This window comes from Dendropsophus ebraccatus, chromosome 6 (genome assembly GCF_027789765.1).
Source record: "Dendropsophus ebraccatus isolate aDenEbr1 chromosome 6, aDenEbr1.pat, whole genome shotgun sequence".
NCBI lineage: Eukaryota > Metazoa > Chordata > Amphibia > Anura > Hylidae > Dendropsophus > Dendropsophus ebraccatus.
In genome coordinates, this window is record NC_091459.1 from 106,935,570 (window position 1) to 106,956,681 (window position 21,112).

Here is a 21,112-nt window from a genome sequence, read left to right on the forward strand (position 1 = left end):
GGGTGGCAGATATAGTGACAATATCCTCCTCTATCCTATGCACTCGATCAGTTAGTTGAGAAAGGTTAGCTGAAAGTGCCTTTATTTCTGATTTGTAAGTGGATTCCAGGCGCTGTATATACCTTTCCATGTCCTCTTTTGTAGGCATGGCAGCCATTTGCTGCTTAAGCTCTTTCATATCATCTCCCATCATTACAGGTGTGAGAGGGTCAGAGATGGAGAGGGACAGAGAGTTCAGAGGGGTACACTGTGCCTGTGAGGAAGGAGATAGAGTCCCCGAGGCAGGAGAATCCCTGTGTCTCACCGTGGAGACAGGTGTGCCAGCGTCTGTGTGTGCAGGATGAGAGGAGATCTGTAATGGCGGCTGCAGAGCTGTAGGAGGACACATGGGCGCTCGGTTCAGCGGTGAGTCACTTGTGTGCCGGGTGTGTGGCTGGCTTGGGAGGCAGTGGGGAGTCGATGATGCGGGCGTGTGACCCCTTGTGGAGGCTACCGGGACACTTGCGGACCCTGCGGCCGTGGCTGTGACAGGGGAGAAGCTGCTGCAGCGTAATGGCGGCGAGGAGACTGCGGGATTCACCCCTGTGCTTCTGAGATAGCGCCGGATGGCCCGTGTAGCCGGGATCACAGCCGTCCGCTTCGTCCTGCGTGGCTTGCCGGTGCCGGAGGAGGTATGTTGTGACATGTGGTACGGCTTTGGTGCTGCTGATGGGCCTGGTGTCGGGCAGAGGGAGCGGAGCGCTTAGAACATGCGACCGCTCGGCGCCATTCCTAGATTACGCCCCTTAGTTACGTTGTTAAGCAGAAAGGACAAGTCCAGTTTAGTCTAGTCTACAGACACACATGGGGAGAACGGACACTTGTTTCTTAAATGCAACTCTTCTACACACTATGCAGTGTTAAACACTCTCAGAGTCAGGGATCATCCCAGCCCACGCCGTGAACAAGTCTAAAGGTGCAGGACAGTATCCTTTAACAGAGGAACTGATACAGATAGAGCAAAGTTGCTAGAAGCCTACGTACTCTCGCAGCGTGGGTGTAACCAGAAAACTCTGACCACTCTGCTCAACCTAGGTAACAAGGTCTGGGGCTTGCGTCACCCTCTAGGACGGGTCGCCCGACACTGGTGGGCAATAGGAGGTGCAAAGACCAAAGAGTCAAAACACGGGCACAAGTATTCTATCCACTCTTAAGTATTCTACTTATTCTCTTTCTAAAGTTCCGGCAGATCACAGTACTACATTGGGTTGGGACCCACTGGACATCCTCCTCTTTACTTCTCTTTACTTTACACCACAGATCCAGTGTTCTTACAGGGATGGGTAAGCCTCAGCCAGAGAGTTCTTGCTGCGGCTTATCTCCCGCAAAACAAAAGGGTTAGGCAGTGAATGTCTATTACGCCCGACCCCGATCTCCACTGACATCACCTTATATTATACAGGTGTACCGCTGTCAAAAGTATAAAGTGTATGGGGACTTTAATGCATCAACTAACCAAAATCATATTAGTGTACTCAAACACAGGACACAGTTGGATGAATATATTATAATTTATTCAGTAAAAGGAAGTTGTAAATTATTGTGTGAATAGAAATGTTACATGTTCTGTAATAAATAGGGGAAAAGAAGCCTTCTACAATGCAGGCTACAAATATGGGGCTCCAGCGAGAAGCACCAGGTCTTTAGTACACCTACTGGGGTATGCACCCCAATGTGTTAAAGCATATCTATAAGATACAAATATATATATGTTGTATGGAAGACAAGCTACAGCCAACAGCAGGTTCACTCTCTGCTCCTATATCCAGTGTAACTGCAGGGTACATGTAAAATACACAGTAAGGGTGGATAAACATGCTAAGGAGAGAGGGGAACAGTGAGTCTGCCTATGACGTCACCCAGTCTGCACTATAAGGCCCCTTTTACTTAGGTGGCGTGATATTATTACCATGGTCTCCACATCGGCAGGGAGCCCACAAGAGGACAGTGCTTCTGCAGTACATTAACTTGGGGTTTTGTGTCAACATCAGATTTTATGGGGGGTGAGGGGATCCTCCCAGCACCCTCCTCAACCATAAAGGGCAGCTCCGACTTTGCATCCATGGCCTTGGGGAGCGATTTTAACAGATGATTGAGAAGCCGAGCACCAAGAGCTTGATCCATCCAGTCACAGTTTAGAAGCAGATTGTGGAGCTCATGCATACACTGAATGTATCCTGTGCTGAATCTCTGCTGGCCGTCTACAGTCTGAGAGTTTTCACCTGGGAGAAAGATAGGGCATTATGTAGGTAAACATATACTATCAAGTATACATGTCATAAGGGGGTATTTAGTCATTAGGATCACCTAACAAAACAAAAACCAATCCCAGTGTCTGCCACCAGAGAGGTTCTTATGCTTAGTAACCTTATACTGAAGTGCATGACCACCGTCCACTCCAAGCATTGAGCATGGTATATAACTTTTATTGACTTAGGGCAACTACATGAATGGCCTGGGGTAACTTGTTTTGTAGAATCTGCCTTCATTCATGGGAAGAAGAACATAATGTAAGGAGTATATGCATTTATGAGACTGTGTGGTTCCTAACCTGTGGTTCTGCTTCTCTGAATATTTTCCAGGTGTCTCACTGTCATCTCCAGGATGTCCGCTTTCTCCAACTTGGACTGCTAAAGATATAAAGTATAATACAGTTATTTGGGTAAAAGGGGAACTCTGGCAATTTAAAGTTTTTGCTATAGTACTGAGGCTTCATAGAAAATAATATTCATCTTATCACCTAACCACGCTACCTCTGGGTCCTCCTGCAGCGTCTTCAGGGCTTTTTACACGGACTGATTCAACAACGAGCATTCCTAGAAACATTCCTGCAGCCAAATGTCGGCCTATGTTAAAGGGGTTATCAAGCGCTACAAAAACATGGCCACTTTTCCCCCTCTCCTGTCTCCAGTTCAGGTGCGGTTTGCAATGAAGCTCCATTTACTTCAATGGAACTGAGTTTGAAACCCCACCCAAACTGGAGACCGGAGAGGGGGAAAAGTGGCGGCGACAGTGACTACCGATGAGTGGGAAAAAGCCTGATCTTTGGCTGATCTTTATAGCAGAATTCGAAATGTATCGTTATTAGCCACACATCTCCCTGTTGCTGATCAGCCGATAGCAAAATGGAAACTGATTGCACGAATATGCAACAAACTGGCAGTGCACACTTACCATAAGCGTTGCTGTGAGATCTGGCATTTTCACTTTCTGACAGTGTCACAGATGTGTCCTGCTCCCACCTTACAGCTGTATCTTCAGGACACCTCTGCTGCTTCTCCAGAGTGATTCACGGCCGGGAGGTGAGACACAGTGGCGGCTAGAGAGCAGGACGGGAGTCCTTGTTTAAAGGGAACCAATCAGCCCAATCCGAGTGATATGGTTTCCTGAACCGCTGTATACAGCTCCTGCAGCGGCTGCAGCAGGAGCTATGTACCCCCAAAAAAGGCACGTGACAGGCAGCGGCGGGGAGGTAGTCATCTGGGCGGCTCCTTGCCCGTATCTAGTCACCGCTCTCTGCCTGGCAGCGCGCTTGGAGAGATAATTGACAGGCAAAGAGGCCAGTAAAGGACCTCTCTGCTTGTCATTCATCCTCTCAGAGCGCGCTGACAGGCAGAGAGCGGTGACTAGATACGGGCAGGGAGCCGCCCAGATGACTACCTCCCCGCCGCTGCCTGTCACGCCCCCGGGGAATTAAATTCCTTTTTTTCAGGAATACAGCTAGTGCTGCATCTGCAGCCGGTACATGCCGCGGCTGCTGCAGGAGCTGTATACAGCGGTTCAGGGAACCATATCAGCCCGATTGGGCTGATTGGTTGCCTTTAAATGGCCGCACAAAGGATGCAGAGATAGCTCAACTATTGTGCCATGTAAAGGTCCTTCAAATGACGGTCAATCTCGTCAATTAGTGCTAATTTGCGGCAACGGGTGGCTGAGAATCTGTTGGTTTGAAATGACCCTAACACTTCCACCACCATTTCTGAGACAGACTTGCCTCTGAAGTGACAGCCTGCTCAGCCAATCACTGGCCGTGATGCTATCCCATCAGTCAGTGATTGGTTGAGCAGGCAGTTATTGCTGAAACAAATCTTTCTGGAAATTGGCTGCAGGGACGTTTATCAGGGGACCCCATGACGCTGGGGACCGTGTTATGTAAGAATAACAGGATTATTATTTTCTATGCAGCCCTAGTACTACAGCAAAATGTTTAAATGGCAGGAGTGCCCCTTTAAGTTCATAGCTAAACTCATAACTACGGACTTAAAGTGGCCATACACCTTTAAAAGCTTCTCTGATTCCCCTACACATAAGAACACAAGCTCAGCCGACTATCCACATGTTCTAAATGGGGGGGGGGGGGTGGCTTAAGACTTCCAGGTGCTTTTGGTGGCTTATCTCCTTTGAGATTTTTCCATATTGAAAGGACAATAAACATATCGGGGGAGATTTATCAAACTGGTGTAAAGTAGAATTGGCTCAGTTGCCCCTAGTAACCAATCAGATTCCACCTTTCATTCCTCACAGATTCTTTAAAAAATGAAAGGTGGAATCTGATTGGTTGTTAGGGGCAACTGGGCCGATTCTACTTTTCACCATGTTTGATATATCTCCCCCATAGTTGCTGGAAATCCCTTTAATTAATTAAAGGGAACCTCCAAACAAAAATAATCTGTTGGCCTTCCGTTTATTGATCTAAATGGCTGTGGACTTTAGAATATTGTGTAGAGATTTCCAGTGACATAAATCTCAGATCAGATATTTGTTTGGTACACTATAGTCTTGAAGGAGGTTCATATGTGTACTTCTGGTTCAATAGTTTTTATTAACTTTTCTTAAACAATTTTTAACAAAACATAGATAAAGCACTATAGTGCCTCAACTACAAAATAGCACAAATACAGATGACAACATTACAGATCAGAAATCCATATAAAAATATAGACACATAGAAAACAAAGAAAATAAAAAACAACAAAAGTTTGCATTGTCAAATCAGTATTAGTAATATAAAATAAGAATGTCAGCCAGTCAGGAATGCTCTTATTGACCGGTAAAATGAAATCTAAGTAAAGCAAGTCTAAGCCAATTCTAATATTTATCTGTCACACCAGAGGATCACTATTAGGCTATGTCGCCACTATGTACAAACATCGGCTGTTCCGCCGTGAACGGACATTATTTAACACTACCTATGGCTGGAATTATTGATCAGAATCATAAATTCCGACCATATGTAGCCTTAAACAAGGGTCATTCATGGCAGAACAGCTGATTATACGTAGTGGGACCATAGCCTTAGGGCTCTATTACACGGAACGATAATCGGCCGAATCAGCCCTATCTGGCCGATTATCATTCCGTGTAATAAAGACAACGATCAGCCAATGATCGTTGTCATCGGCTATTTGTTGATATAGGTTCCGACCGCGCACCACTACGTGTAATAGCGGTGCACGGCTGACGATATGCGAAGAGGAATACATACCTATCCAGTTTGCAGGGCTCTTCTTCCTCTGAGTCTCCCCGGGTCCCGTGCACTTTGGCTTCACAGAGGCCTGTCTCAGCTGACAGGCCGCTCGGCCAATCACAGGCCGGGATCGCAGCGGCCACTGATTGGCTGAGTGGCCTGTCAGCTGAGATAAGCCGCTGTGAAGCTGAAGCGCACGAGACTCTTGGAGAAGCACAGAGTAGAGGAGCCCTGCAACCTGGATAGGTATGTATACAGTTTAAACAAAGGCTGCAAGGACATCGGTAACAATGTCCCTGCAGCCCTTGTTAAACGATTATCGGCCAGTGTAATAGGCCCAGTAAACGAGCGCCGATCTAGCAGATTGGCGCTCGTTTAGAGGTATTATCGGGCCCCCATCGGCCCGTGTAATACCACCCTTAGGCTATGTTCACACATAGTATTTCCATCAGTCTTTTGGTCAGTCTTTTCTGAACCATAACAAGGTGCGGGTTAAATAATTTTGCCCTGTCAGTTCCATTCCTGATTTTGATTGAAAAAATACTGACCGTTAGCATAGCCTTAGGTGGACTCCTCATTGAATGTGTTATGTTGCCTTCAAGGCAAAAGCACAAAGTAAAGAAAAGATGTTCTATGATGTAAAGGTCATACCATAAAAAGGTGACTTACATCAAGATGAAATGCCCTGATCACAGTTTCTTTTAGTTGCTCCAGACAAGAGTTAATTCGTTCTCTTCTTTTCCGCTCAATGATTGGTTTTCTGAGCTAAGTAGAGAGGGAATGAGGAATGAACATTATAAGAATTACGTTAGAAGCGTTATAACACCTATATCCAATTTCTAGAAATAAATGGACACAATTTGACAACAGTCAAGGAAGTGCTGGGAGTTGTAGTTATGCTGTAGCCACTAGTTGGTGACGTTGGCGTTGGCGTTGTGCTTTCCTAGGCCACATTGGAAAACATTGCACAGCAACAGGAGCATTATGGAAGGAGCGACTACCCTAGTTGCATCAGCTAAGATTATTCCATATCCTGACACCATCAAACTCCAATCCTAAGTATTTATAATGTCTGAAATGCAATTTATTGGCCCAACAGATTAACAATGCGGCCAATAAAAGAAGGCTGTAACAAATGCTTTCTGTAGTATATTGGTGTATATGGCCCAGAGGGTCCCATTGTAAGAAAACATATACTGCATGGTATACAGTTTTTTCAGTGACCTTCAGTCTGCTGCATATTTCTGTACTGGTAAGAAGATAGGTATGCCGACCCATACAACCTCAATAGTAGTACCCATATATTATATAGTGCTTGCAACAGCTGTGTCTATATAAAGGTGCAGCAGTCCCCATACAAAATGCATCCCTGTATAAAGTTGTCCTGGAGGTAGTGTAGCAACTTCTGCTGGAGCTGTCATGTCAGCCATATTGGATGTCACTCAGCTGTGCACAGGTGACAAGTGTTTGACAGCAGAACAATGCAGCGTGCAGTGTCAGGCTTTGTTCACATTTAAAATTTTGGTCAGTATTTCGAGCCAAATCCAGGAGTCAACCAACACAAAGAAAAGTCCTGGTTTTGACTAAAAAGACCAAACTGCTACATGTTAACCCAGCCTTATTCTTGACATGACACTGTAAATCTATGGGATCCATTCAAAAACAGATAATTATATATATATATATATATATATATATATATATATATATATATATATATATATATATATCACCATGGGAGATTCCCAATTCATCAATACCTTTACAGCTTTGGCAGGAACCTGGTTGGGGCACAACTTATATACCCATGGTTCAGCTCTAGCTGTATACAGATGGCAATGTACGTGTTGTACTTTTACAATGTTTAGCCTATCCCTGCCAAGTCCCACCAGCAGCCGCTACAGCTGATTTCTGTACAGTCTTCTCTATTCTGCTATAAGTGAATACACAAAGCCATGCGGCGTTCCCATGTTCGGCTTTTCTACCCTGCATGCTGTGATTCTGAAATACACAGACTCAACAAGCTGCCTCTGGCTGTGTGTGAACCTTCCCTATTGGCAATTAGGTACAGCCAGGCGGCAAAGCTTAGATGAGTCCAGCTGCATGTCTGCACCCCCTATGTGCATGTGAACTGGGCCATACTGTGGGTCTCCTATATGTGTAAAGTGAAATTTATAGTAGGATGCCCCATGCTAATATGGCACAGAATGCCAGCAATGTGCAAGGCTATATGTCACATGTGATAGTGCTATAGAGCTACTTCTTACCTTTCTCTCCTGCTTAGAATTGGCTAGTTTCAGGGGATCCTTGGTGGCTGCAGACATTGCCATCTGCTAGTGCTGTCCAGCTTCCTAGTGTGCTGCCTGGCAGAGATTGGCTGGCCACTTGTCCTCTATCTGAGTATTGGTGCCTCTCTAACCTCCCACTCCCTGTGTCTCTGTGCTTTTTTCTATGTCTCTACAGCAGTTTCCCGCTCTAGCATTATATACAGGCCTTTATTAGCATGTGAATAGCTCACTCTTTTTCCTCGCTATTCAAGAATCGTAAGACCAGATGTCCAGATCAGGGTCTATTGTGAAGATAGCACCCTCCCCTATAGCCCCCATGTCACAATGTAACCCTGTCAAAAGAATGCAACTTGTAGATAAACAGGACATGAAGCCACGGCGTGAGGGGTTATAGGCAAATCCAGAAGCATATGTGCATGGGGAAGTATGTATTGTCTGAACTATAGTACAACACCTTATGGGGTATTATATAGAGCAGATACTTTCACGCAAGTTTGGGGGGGGTGGGCGACAGAGATAATGGGCCCAGCGATCAATCATGTACAATTATCGAGAACTACTTGATCTGTGCATGCACTGCCATTTGAGTACGCCCATTAGGAAAGCAGGATCTACGTGAAGCAAATGTTGGGGTTCCTGCCTCGGGTGGTCCAGGCAGCAGAAATGGCCACTATGTAAACTTGTGCAGGGCCATTGGGGCTTTTATGTAATAATATGGTGGAGTATACATAATCTTGGCTTTATAGTGACAGACAGGTAATGTTATTGTGGAGCCCACAAGGAGGATGGATGGAGTAGTCCAAGACAGTTTAGGACAGTAGTCCCTAGGGCAAAATGTATAGTGATATCCCAGATGGCTTTGAGGACTGGCTAATACTATTATCCCAACGTGGATCCATGCAACCTTTCAGGGGCGTAACTAGAAATGACTGGGCCCCATAGCAAACTTTTGATTGGGGCCCCCATTCCTTCCCGATTGACCCTAAGCTGTCCACCTGCTGCTGCAAATGACAGCTCAGGGGCCCAGTGTATTGCAGGAGCGGCAATGGGGCCCTCTGATGTGGTGGGCCCCATAGCAGCCACTATGGCTGCTATAGTGGTAGTTACAGCCCTGCAACCGTTATAAATGGTGAACTGCACAATCTTAGCAAATTTTTCATTATTACATTTAGTAATGAGCGAATAGTGAGATATTCGAATATTCGATATTCGTACGCATATTCGTGGGATATTCATATGAATATCGAATATTCGATCCTATTAAAGTCTATAGGAACAAGTATTCGATTAGTGAAAAACATCTATTTGACCATTTGGAGGGTAAAACCGGAAGCTGGGGGATTTGAATGCTTATCGAATATTTATAGAATATTCGTGGGATATCGAAACGTACGAATATTGAATATTCGAATATCTCACTATTCGATCAAATATCTATTCGATCGAACAGTATTCGCTCATCACTAATTACATTCCCACCACCCCAAACTCTCCATACTTTTTTTTTCTTCCATTTGCCCGAAACTTTCACAATCATGGGGAAGACTGCTGACCTAACGGATGTACAGAAGACAGTTACTGACACACTACACAAGGAGGGTAAACCCTAAAAGTTCATTGCTAAAGAAGCTGGCTGTTCTCAGAGTGCTGGATCAAAGCATATTAATGGCAAGTTGAGTAAAAGGAAAAAGTGTGTTAGAAAAAGGTGCACAAGCAACCAGGATAACCCCAGCCTTAATAGGATTGTTGAGAAAAGGTCATTTAAAAATTTGTGGGAGATTGACAAGGAGTGGACGGCTGCTGGAGTCAGTGCTTCAAGAGCTGCCATACACTAACATATCCAGGACGGGGGCTTCAAGTGTCGCTTCCCATGTATCGAGCAAATTATGACCCATAGACAATGGCAGAAGCGTATTACCTGGGCCAAGGAGAAAAAGAACTGGACTGTTGATCAGTGGTCCAAGGTGCTGATTTCAGATGAATATAAATTTTGCATTTTATTTGGAAATCAAGTTCCCAGAGTCTGGAGGAAGAGTGGAGAGGCACAATCCAAGCTGCTGGAGGTCTAGTGTGAAGTTTCCGCAATCAGTGATGGATTGGGGAGCCATGTCATCCCCTGGGGTAGGTCCACTGTGTTTCATCAACACCAAAGTCAGCGCAGCCGTCTATCAGGAAATATTAGCGCAATTCATGCTTCCGTCTGCTCACATGCTTTATGGAGATGGAATTTTCATTTTTCAGCAGGACTCAGCAGGACCATAAAGGGGTTGTCCTGCGAAAATATTTTTCTTTCAAATCAACTGGTGTCAGAAAGTTCTATAGATTTGTAATTTACTTCTATTAAAAAATATCAAGTCTTCCAGTACTTATTAGCTGCTGTATGTCCTGCATGAAATGTTTTATTTTCAGTTTGACACAGCGCTCTGCTGACATCTCTGGCCGAGACAGGAACTGTCCAGAGCAGGAGAGGTTTTCTATGGGGATTTATAGAAAACCAAGACAGAGTTCCTGTCTCGACCAGAGGTGGCAGCAGAGAGCACTGTGTCAGACTGAAAATAAAACAACATTTCCTGCAGGACATACAGCAGCTAATAAGTACTGAAAGATTCAAGATTTTTTAATAGAAGTAAATACAAATCTATAGAACTTTCTGACACCAGTTGATTTGAAAGAAAAAGATTTTTGCTGGATAACCCCTTTAACCCCATAGAGAATCTATAGGATATTGTCAAAAGGTAGATGGGAGACACCAGAGCCAACAATGCATATGAGCTGAAGGTGGCTATCAAAGCACCCTGGGCTTCCATAACACCTCTGCAGTGCCACAGGCTGATCACTTTTTACATTTGGCCTTAAACAAGACTCTAATTTTCGGAGATAATAAATGCTGGGTTTTCCTTGATTGTAATCCATAATCATCAACAGGTGTTTTATGTTAATTATTCTAATTTTCTAAAATACATTTTGGGTGTCATAATCATCAACATTAACAGAAAGAAAAAGTTCCATCTGTTTGTAATGACTCTATATAAATAGGGGTTTTGCTTTTTGAATTGAATTACTAGAAAAAAATACTTTTTGATGATATTCTAATTTATTGAGATGCACCTGTACATAATACAGACATGGACATTTTACTGATGAAATTGCATCAGTATTGCCTGAGTATTTCTGTATAGTATATACTGGCCATTTTTTAGGCAGGAAACTGATCTACAAATCAGAGGCAATCCAGATGAAGCTCTCATGACACACTGATACATATGGGCGAAATATGGAACACATACAAATTACAGTCCCCTCTATAGACTCTATATGCTCTCCAAACTGAAAAGAATACCATTTCCTGCAGCACATACAGCAACTGATAAGTACCAGTTGATTTGAATTATTATTATTATTTTTTTTTTTGCTGAACAACCCCTTTAAGTACCTCTCAGCAGAGATTTATAGATTACATTAGCTCCATATTACGGTTTGCAAAATGGCATAATGTTGCCATAAAGCACATGTACATTAATTATTCTACACTTAGCTTTTCTGAGCACTATGTACTGGTTTCTTCCAGTTCTACAATACAATACTATAAAAAAAAAAAAAGTAGGAAAAAAGCAATGCCACATATACATATACCCACGTTCAGTTTATTGCCTTCAGTACCATGGAGAGTGACGCCTGCAGCATGTGACTTCCAAGCTAAGTGTCTCCCACCTGAAACGCTAAGGATTGTGTAAGAGCCGTATTACACGCCCCTATCTCTATAGTAAACGAGCAGCGACCTGCTAGATCAGCACTCGTTTACAGAGCCTGTTACACAGCACGATTATCATGCAGAAAGGACTATATAGAGAGAGAGAGTTAGCGATGTCCATGCAGCCCTTGCTTTAAAAGTGAAGTTCATACATTACCTCTCCATGCTCCCTGGTGTTCTGTTCGTTCTCTCCGCAGCCGCCAGTGCAACTTCAGTCCCGTTCCGGCCAGTGATTGGCTGAACAGCCTGTCAATTCAGAGACTGGCTTTGAAGTTGCAACATTGTCTGCAGGGAGAAGCGAACAGAACAGCGGGGAGCAAGGAGAGGTAATGTATGAACTTTATAATTTTATTTACAGATTCGTCAGCCGTCACCATGCATCACTATTAAATGGCCTGGCGGATGATGATTTTACGTTATAACCTGAAGACCCGATTGGCCGATGAATATTGTCATTGTCTTTATTACACAGAGCAATGATCTGCTGAATCGGCCTGATTCATCACATTATCGCTCTGTGTAATAGGGCCCTAAAACGTAGGTGTTCTATAGTGAATGAACAGTGCAAATATCAACTTCTCAGACAACTATTATTTATTCTACACAGTAATAAATGGATTTTCCATAGTCCACTGTTGTCTGCATTACATAATGCTAAAGTGAAAAGTCCTCCTAACACCTTACTGTCAACATTGTATTGTACATACACTAGTCAAGATGTGTTGTAGCCATAGTAGTTGGCACCTAGCTTCCTCAGTTATTAAAGGGGTATTCCACTCAAACATAACTTTTCATATGTTGTTGCCCGTGGTGAGACTAAAAATTCCTTTCATACTTGTTATTATCTATTCAGTCTCCTTCTCCCAGTTCTGAGCTGCTGCGTTCTGCTGAAAACACAAAAATCTGTGTGAGAGCTTTTCTCTCTGTCTCCCCCTTCCCTTATGAGACAAGTCCATGGCAGGCTTTATCTGCAACATTGTAGCTTCTTTGTAATGCTGGGAGGGTTATTCTGAGGTCAAGTTGCTAATAAACTTACTGCGATTAACTCTCCCGGCATTACAAAGAAGCTACAATGTTGCAGATACAGCTTGCCAGGGACTTGTGTACATCAGCTGTCTCAGAAGGGAGGGGAGAGGAAGAGAAAGGTTCATACACTGATTTTTGTGTTTTGCAGAAATCAGAGATGGGGAAGGAGACTGAATAGTACGGAAGGAGACAAGTATGGAAGGAAGTGTTAGTGTCACCATGGGCAGCAACATATCAAATGTTATGTTTGAGTGGAATACCCCTTTAAATTTTCAATACAATGTTCCAGCTAGGCGAGGCGAAAGATATTGGTTTCCTTACATAAAAGAGAAAATATATAAGTAGTATATTATTAGAATAGTGTTTTTCCAATGGAATGAGGACCCTAACTACAATAATTTGCTTACAAGGTGAAGGCAATTCTACCAAACCAATCTCCTATAGTAGTCAGTAAAATTGTCTCAAAACACATCGATGGCCATTGTTCAGATTGGAGCGGAAATATCGCATCTGACACTAGAGTGAGTGGGAAAGGAACAAGCCTCTGTCCATATTTGTCTCTTGAGATAATAGGCTTGTTAGCTCCCCAAGCAGACGGCTCATAACCAAGCACACAGCCTGCCCTCTGCCCCCTGCACCTGCCTCCCCTGCACCCCTCCCGAACAACTCCTCACAAAAAAGTCTGTGGATTCTGATCAACACAAGAGAGTTCGGACTTGGTTGTACCCTCCTCTCCCATAAGCAGGCGACAGCTGCCGAGCCTGACACCAGATGCTGAGGAAGGGAAGGCACTGAATGCTAAAAGGGAAAAGTGGTTTCTTTGGTGAAGAGCAGATGAATTATACAGGAGCGATCATGGCAGATGTAGCTATAGGGATACACCAGCTCATACCTACAGATTTCATGGTCATAGTGCCATCATTAGTATAGAAGGCAAAGGGATATGGTAATAAACCAGGCTGTGTTCTGGCTGCCGCAGCATCGTCAGCTATGGCTGAAGGAAAGAGGGTGTGATGTCCTTATATTTCAGTATATTCTGGTTGACGTCATCTTCATTAGTATTCTGTGCTTTGTTGCAGAATCACTCGCAAATTTGAGCATTTTCTGTAGTATCCTACATTTTTATTTTTTAGGCACTGTTCACACCACAAATTCACAGTGCATGAGTAGGAGCTGGAGATGAGCGAACTTCGAGCATGCTCAGTTTCGTCCAAACGTGAGCGTGCAGCACTTGATTATCGGTGGCTAAAGAAGTTGGATGCAGCTCTAAGGCTGTAAACATGGGTACAGCCTATGGCCTGTGTCTGTATCCATGGTTTCTAGGACTCCCTATGGCTGCATCCAACTGTACATAGTAAGCTGGTTCTTAGACACTCTACAGACCAAATGGATGCCAAAAGAGTCTTCTTGGTATTCAATGGACAGTTGTAAGTTGATTTATTTTTTATTACTGCATTAGGGCCAGTTCACACAGTAAATTCAGCGGAATCCCGGCTGCCTCAGTATCAGATGGTGTCTCTATGGGAGGGCTCACGTGCCTCCGCTCAAAGAATTGACATGTTAATTCTTTGAGCGAAGAGCGGAGGAGAGTGGAGGCACACAAGCTCTCCCATAGAGTCTCTGTTTGACATTGAGGCAGGCAGGATTCCTCTCCACCACGGAATTCTGCCAAATTCTGACAAATGTACTTAGTGTGAACTGGCTGCACTTTCCTTTATAGTAGGCCACAAAGAAAACCAACACTGTGTCCTAAACTTTTTTTTAAATGGGGGCTTATGGGTGATATATCCTACTGTACTGTATACATTGTCATCAACTGATGCTGTACAATACTGTGGTAACATTTTAGACAGGTGCAAAATAAGACTCCTTGTGGGAAGAGGCTTCTGATTGGCTCTAAATATTTATTCTGCAGCAGGGGCGTATGCAGTAAGAACTTTTCATGTTGGTAAAGGCATGCTGCTTTCACTCCAACAATATGCCTACAAAGAGTTAATTGTTGCAAGAGAGTCCGGTATCAGCTTTCCTTCTCTTGTCTTGTCAGTTTTCTCTGCCTGGGTTAGAAAAAGATTCTTTGAGGTAAACTTGTCCGCTGAGCATAGACGTAAAACAGTCAGACACTGTCTCAACCTTCTCGGGCCAGGATTAGACAAACTAGAATCTCCCGGACCTTTGCGGGAGAGAGAAGTGGATGTAGGTTTGCAGGAATTGTTTCTGTCTGATTAAAGCTGTCTGTGGGAAGGTCATGTGACCAAACTCCTAAAATCTCGACATGTGATCACTCGATGTGGCAAATACAAAGGAAAGCAAAATAACATTGTATAAAAACAAACACAGCTTAACACACTGAGATATTCCTGAGCCATACAACAACTCTTGGTAGCTGGAATATGGGAAACAGGACACTGAACCTTCATAAAAAATGTGAGGTTAGCTCTCCAAGGTGTCTGGAACAACCTCCCTGCAACTTCAAAACTCTTTTTTAAAGATTAAAATAAGCTATTAACACTTCTATTTTTAAAAGCATTTTTATTTTGCACATTTTTTCCACACCTGTCTAAAACGTTTGCACAATACTGTACATTCTGTGTACATGCTGTGAGATTTCCCTTTAACCCCTTTAGGACAGAGCCTGAAATGGCCTTAGGACAGAGACAAATTTTATGAATATGACCTGTGTCACTTTATTCATTAATAACTTCAGGATGCTTTTACCTATCCGGCTGATTCTGAGATTGTTTTCTCATGACATATTGTACTTTACATTTCTGGTAAATTGGAGTTGATACTTATAACAAATCTTTATGAAAAAACCCCAAATAACATGAAAAATTGTGAAAAAATGTATTTTTCCAACTTTGAAACTTTTCTGCTTATACAGAAAATGGTTATGCCACATAAATTATATATTAAATAGCATTAGCAACATGTCTACTTTATGTTGGCGACATTTATTAAACTATCTTTCATTTTTTTAGACAATAGAAAGCTTAAAACATTAGCAGCAAATTTCCAAATATTCAGTAAAATTTCAAAATCAGATATTTTTAGGGACCTGTTCAGGTTTAGGCTGTGTTCACACTACGTATATTTCAGTCAGTAAATTTCAGTCAGTATTACAACCAAAACCAGGGGTGGATTAAAAACACCGAAAGGATCTGTTCACACAATGTTGAAATTGAGTGGATGGCCGCCATTTAATGGCAAATATTTGCTGTTATTTTAGAACAACGGCTGTTATATTGAAATAATGGCAGTTATTTACTGTTATATGGCGGCCATCCACTCAATTTCACCATTGTGTGAACAGATCCTTTCTGTGCACCTACACTATACACACCTGTTCTGCACCCCTCAGCTACCTAGCTGAGGGGTGCAGAACCCGGCGATACTGTTTTTTAACAGTTTGATCGCCGTGATGGGCCGGCCAGTACTGGCTGGCCTATCACGGCGATTGTGGGGGTAGCACCGGCGCCATCTTTGGTGGGGAAACACTGATGGCGATTGGTGCTCGGACAGCACCCCCCGTGCCGACAAGCAGAGATGGCCTGCTATACCTTATAGCAGGCCATCTTCCCCGATCGCTGTGTGTGAACACACAGCGATCGGGGAAACCTCAGGCGTAAGTGTACGCCCGTTTGCGTTAAAGCCCACCCTGCGGGGGCGTACACTTATGCCCGATGTCGTTAAGGGGTTAAGGGCAGGTTCACACGTACAAGAATCACAGCAAGATCCACTGCGATTCCCGGCAATGTCAGTTTGAATAGGTTTACATACTCACAGCGGAATTTTCATTCTGCTGCAAGTATGTAAAGCGCCATCCCGCTTAACCCACCGTGGCCTGGTGAATACTTTACCCGTCTGTGCTTCGGCCTGCTTCTGTGGCTCCCGGCATCCTGACATCCCGCTCAGCCAATCAGTGCGCTGTCCTGCTGCAGCGGGCCGTGGAGGGTTAATGGGGATGGTACTTTACATCAGGGCTGTGGAGTCAGTAAGCCGCAGCTCCAACTCCGACACCGACTGAATTTTATCAGGACCGACTCCTGCTCCTTCATAAATGGCCAGTCATATACCAGGGGAGTTATTTATCACACTGGCTCAGCAGCTTCTCCCTAATGTCCTACATGATCCTGGGGCAACTTCTGAGGAAATAAGAAAAGATATAAAGCAGCTTCTCCTGTGTGTGCAGTGGATGCAGCCAGTCACCAGCCTCCATGTCCTGAACAACAACTAGACTAGTTGGAGCAGGTGGTCTTTTCCTGCTGACAATCTTCTATGTTTCTAACTAAATATTCCCCATACACAAAGAAGCACTGCTAACAATGCCAGATCCCTGTAATATAGAGGTCAGCCATAGTGATATAGAGAGAGGTCACACATAGTGATATCCACACACACACACACACACACACACACACAGCCTGCTGCAGCCATAGCACACACACACAGTTGCAGCCATTGAACACTGAAGAAAAACACACAATCTTCTCCCAGAGAGAAAACACAACAATGAGGACAGAGGTTACTGCTACACTACTTATGTCTTCTCCTCCTCCTCTATATTACACAGGATATCTTCATATTACACTGCTGCTCATATACAGTCATCCAGTATCCAGGAAGAGAACAGCACAGATCTCCCCCCACACAATGGACTCTTCCAGCTCAGAAACAAACTGTCAAATAGTGACCGACAACTTTTCCATGACCACCCTTATGTAAAAGGGCCAGTGTCCTATTAGAATGTTGCTCATAATATATATTCATGAGCAAAACTTGTAAAATTCATATCAAAATTCAAGTCTACATTTTTTTAAGATTATTTTAAAGCTGGACTCCAGCCAAAACTAGCTCTGACTCCACAGCCCTGCTTTACATATCCGCAGCAGAATGAAAATTCCGCTGCGAGTATGTAACCTATTCAAACTGACAGTACCAGGAATTGCAGCGGATTTCGCTGCAGAACGTGCAGTGTGAAATCCACTGCGATTCCGGTACATGTGAACCGACCCTTAAATCTAGGGCTTTGCGCCTATTTTTAGGTAAGTTTTTGAACTATTTATGAACTAGTGTCGAATATTTTTTAGATGCAACTTTTAAAAAAAATCTGTCTGTTTGCAGTATTCTCCCCAAAATTTGCATAATCTGTGATTAGCGCTCAATTTATCATTTGTGAATTTTTAAAAAGTTACAAAAACTGGTGCAGGTCTACGTCTGGTCAGTATCAGGTGAATATGTTTGCAAATTTTTTTTGCAACCTCCTTTCTTAGACGAATTTACTATGACTTTACTTTACTTAATAATGACACACAATATATTAGAACAAAATAAATAGCAACCCACATTAGAATAGTCCCACACATTAGACTTTTAATGTAAATGTCCCCCAATTTGAAAAAATGAAAGCTGAGTGACAACCACTATAGTTCCCATTGCAGCTTTTAAACAGTTTCTCAGTTTGATCCTATATTAAGTGCCACTCAGTTGTCTGAAAAAAAGTTGGTATGGCCTCTTTAAAGGGGTTATGAGACAACCGCCCCAAAAACAAAAAACAAAATAATAATAATAATTAAGCATCTGTGCTTGGGCTGGCCGTAACATAACCCCCCCCCCCCCTCCCCACATCTGTCACAGGTGCTGGAAGCACCTGCTTAACCAGACACTAACAGTTTTTGTGACCTGTGGCTACTAAATTTGGCTATTTCCTTTGTGTCAAAACCAAAGCAGTAAGTGCCGTTCAGATGGGACTGGGCTCCATCAGGGCAGATATGCTGGGGATTAAGATGGGTAATATACCAAGTTTTAACCCATACAGGTGGAATGTTTATTCCTAATTTTTGCTTTGCATGTGGGCTAGCATGTGAATTGTGTAAAACCATGTTAAGTATACCTCTCTGAAAGGTCCCTTAAAAGTAAATCAAGGCTTCCCTTGCAGTAACAGTAGTTTTAGTGCTCAGTATAATCCCTTCCTTGCTGTGTTGTTGCTGTATGTATGCAGTCCTGTCTCTTGTATCTAATACTCATCTCCACCACCCTTTATATTGCAGATTTGTCTTCAGCAGAAGTTATGTTTAGTATAACCCCGTCCATGCTGTGCTGCTGGTGTCTCATGCCTTTCAATTAACATAGCAGCTTTCAAACACAGTGCATCAGCAACCCTCCTCCCTCGGCATGCCATGTATAGTACTATACTGTTTAAATCATTGGCCAAGACAATGCGATGTCTTGTCATAGCAAAGCAGATTAGAGTAAGCACTGAGCTGTGCTGTTCTGTGATTGGTCAGAGAAGTAGGGAGAGGAAGTAACTGTGTGTGCAGTGTACTGCTGGTAAACAGCACCACTCTTGTCTCCAGTTCAGGTGTGTTTTGCAATTAAGCTCCATTCACTTCAGTGGAACTGAGTTGCAAAACCTGTACCCAAACTGAGGACAAGAGTGTTGCTGTCTCTGGAAGAAAGTTGCCAGATTTTTCTAATGCTGCATAACCCCTTTAAATCATTTTGTCTAATTTGGCTGCAAAACTTGCCTAATAACACATGTGCCAATATTCTGGTGCAGACTTTTTTTATTTTTTTTATTCATCTCCACAGCTGTATATTTGTTTTCTTCTTCACACCAGCACTTTTCCTTACTGTACATCTTGGCTTCCTTAAGAGTTAGCTTATTTCCTTGATGGTATTCCCCGTGGGTGGCCCAGCTTCTTTGTACAGTGCATATCTAATCCCTATATATAGACACTGTATGATTGATTCCTATCACGCCCTGGCATAGTTCTGGCTAACAGGGGAATGTGACAATTCTCTTGGCAGTTCATGGGTTAACTCTTCCCCGAGCTTAGAGAAGGAATAATATGTGTTGTGCTGTTAGTCTGCATTTCACGCTCCCTCTGTCCTAAACAAGAACACACATCTGCTGTGAAGAAGCAGATGTCCTGCCAGGGACACACAGACACCTGACGTGATGGCCGCTGCATTGTTCTCCCTGCGAGTTAGAGGCCTGACGGCTATGGCTAGTCTGTAATACAGTTATATAGGCTCAGTGCATGAATTGTATCAGCACAAAAGGAACAAGTGCCCACAATGTATGCTGGAGTGGTTTACTTTCTACTACTTTTTCTTGGGCGTTAGGGAAATTTTTAAAATGAACTAACATATTCATATACTACAATACAACCCAGTGACTGTGATTATATATATATATATATATATATATATATATATATATATATATATATATATATAGTCACCGAGGACTAATGAGATTCTATCATTGGCTTTGTCCCTAAGTTCTCACAATATCCTGTCTGGACCAAGGACAGATCTGTCACATAGGCAGCCACTGCAAAATCTGGGAGGAACCAGGTCAAGGGTCATGAGGATTTTGTAGCATCAGCCAAAACTACATGTCCATATATTTATTTTTCGTCTAGACTACTCTTTCCTTCTTATCTGTGTTCAAAATGTTCTAGCGATCACCTGGGCAGCCCCCCCCCCCCCGACTCACCCACTCGCTGCCGCTGCGTGTAAAAGGGGTGGTGGTCAGCGGGGAACGAGGAGCAAACGAGTGCTGACAGCGCTTGTTTGCTCCTCCAGACGCCCCGTGGAATACAGCCTCTAGTAAATCCAGCGAGGTGACTGGGGAAGGGCCTAATTTGGTACACAGTAGTGTGTACAGTATTCCTAAAGTGTGCTGAAAATGAACTGATGGGAAAGAGCAGAAGGTCAGGCCAAAACCTCCTGCCCGTGTTTGCTCACTGCTGGTCTGTCAGTAAGGCATGCTCAGCTGTATTATCCCCCAGCAAATGGGAATAAAGTGTACCCCAAGAATGATGAAAGTCCTGAAGATGGGGTGTAGATGGAGCACAAGCATCTGGGTAAAAAAAGACCCCCGGGCATGTTAGTGACCAGTGGCTGATGGTTTTCTCCAACATGTTGTTAGCTGGACTGTAATCCTCCTTGGTTCACTTTCTTGCTCCACATACGCCCAAGTGCCCAGCCCAGAGGAAGACCTGTGGAATGACTGAGGCTTGTAGTCCTCGTGCTGGGCACAGTATGGGTCTTTATAATGGTCACAGTGGTCACTACTAATGGTTAGCTTTAGTGGAAGTCGATTATGTAAAATGGAGGCACAGTTCTTATACACTCAAAAGATCAGGCTTGGCGCTAGGGGGCAGCAGGATTATTCATGGTGTTGCTGAGTTTCTAGGGTCCCTGAAGTTGGTCCTTATCTGTATTCCTTTTACAACGGCTTGGCTCACAGTTTATGAAATGAATAAATAAATAGATGATCATTGCAGAGTTCTTAGGTAAGAAAACATGTCAACTATTCTCACCAGTCCTGCAATTCCCAACAGCGGGATGCAAATCCTGAAGGGTCAAATCATGCTGCACTAGACCTAGCCAGAAGACCACTGCAGTCCTCATACATTTCATATATATATATATATATATATATATATATATATGTCTGTAGGGCCATGACCTCAAAGGCTGAACTCTCCTTCACTATTCTCAGGGTAAGACTATGTTAAACTGGTGTTCTGA

At 43.4% G+C, this 21,112-nt stretch overlaps 1 protein-coding gene across 1 annotated transcript; it reads right to left on the minus strand.

The window, feature by feature from the left end:
- Nucleotides 1–410: 410 nt before the first annotated feature.
- Nucleotides 411–7,830, minus strand: LOC138795252 (transcription factor HES-2-like). Its single transcript, XM_069974245.1, has 5 exons — nt 7,774–7,830; nt 6,176–6,271; nt 2,591–2,669; nt 1,949–2,261; nt 411–714 (listed from the first exon to the last, which is right to left on the minus strand). Exons 1-5 carry the CDS (start codon nt 7,828–7,830, stop codon nt 411–413), a joined length of 849 nt encoding a protein of 282 aa, XP_069830346.1.
- Between the last annotated feature and the right edge of the window lie 13,282 nt (nt 7,831–21,112).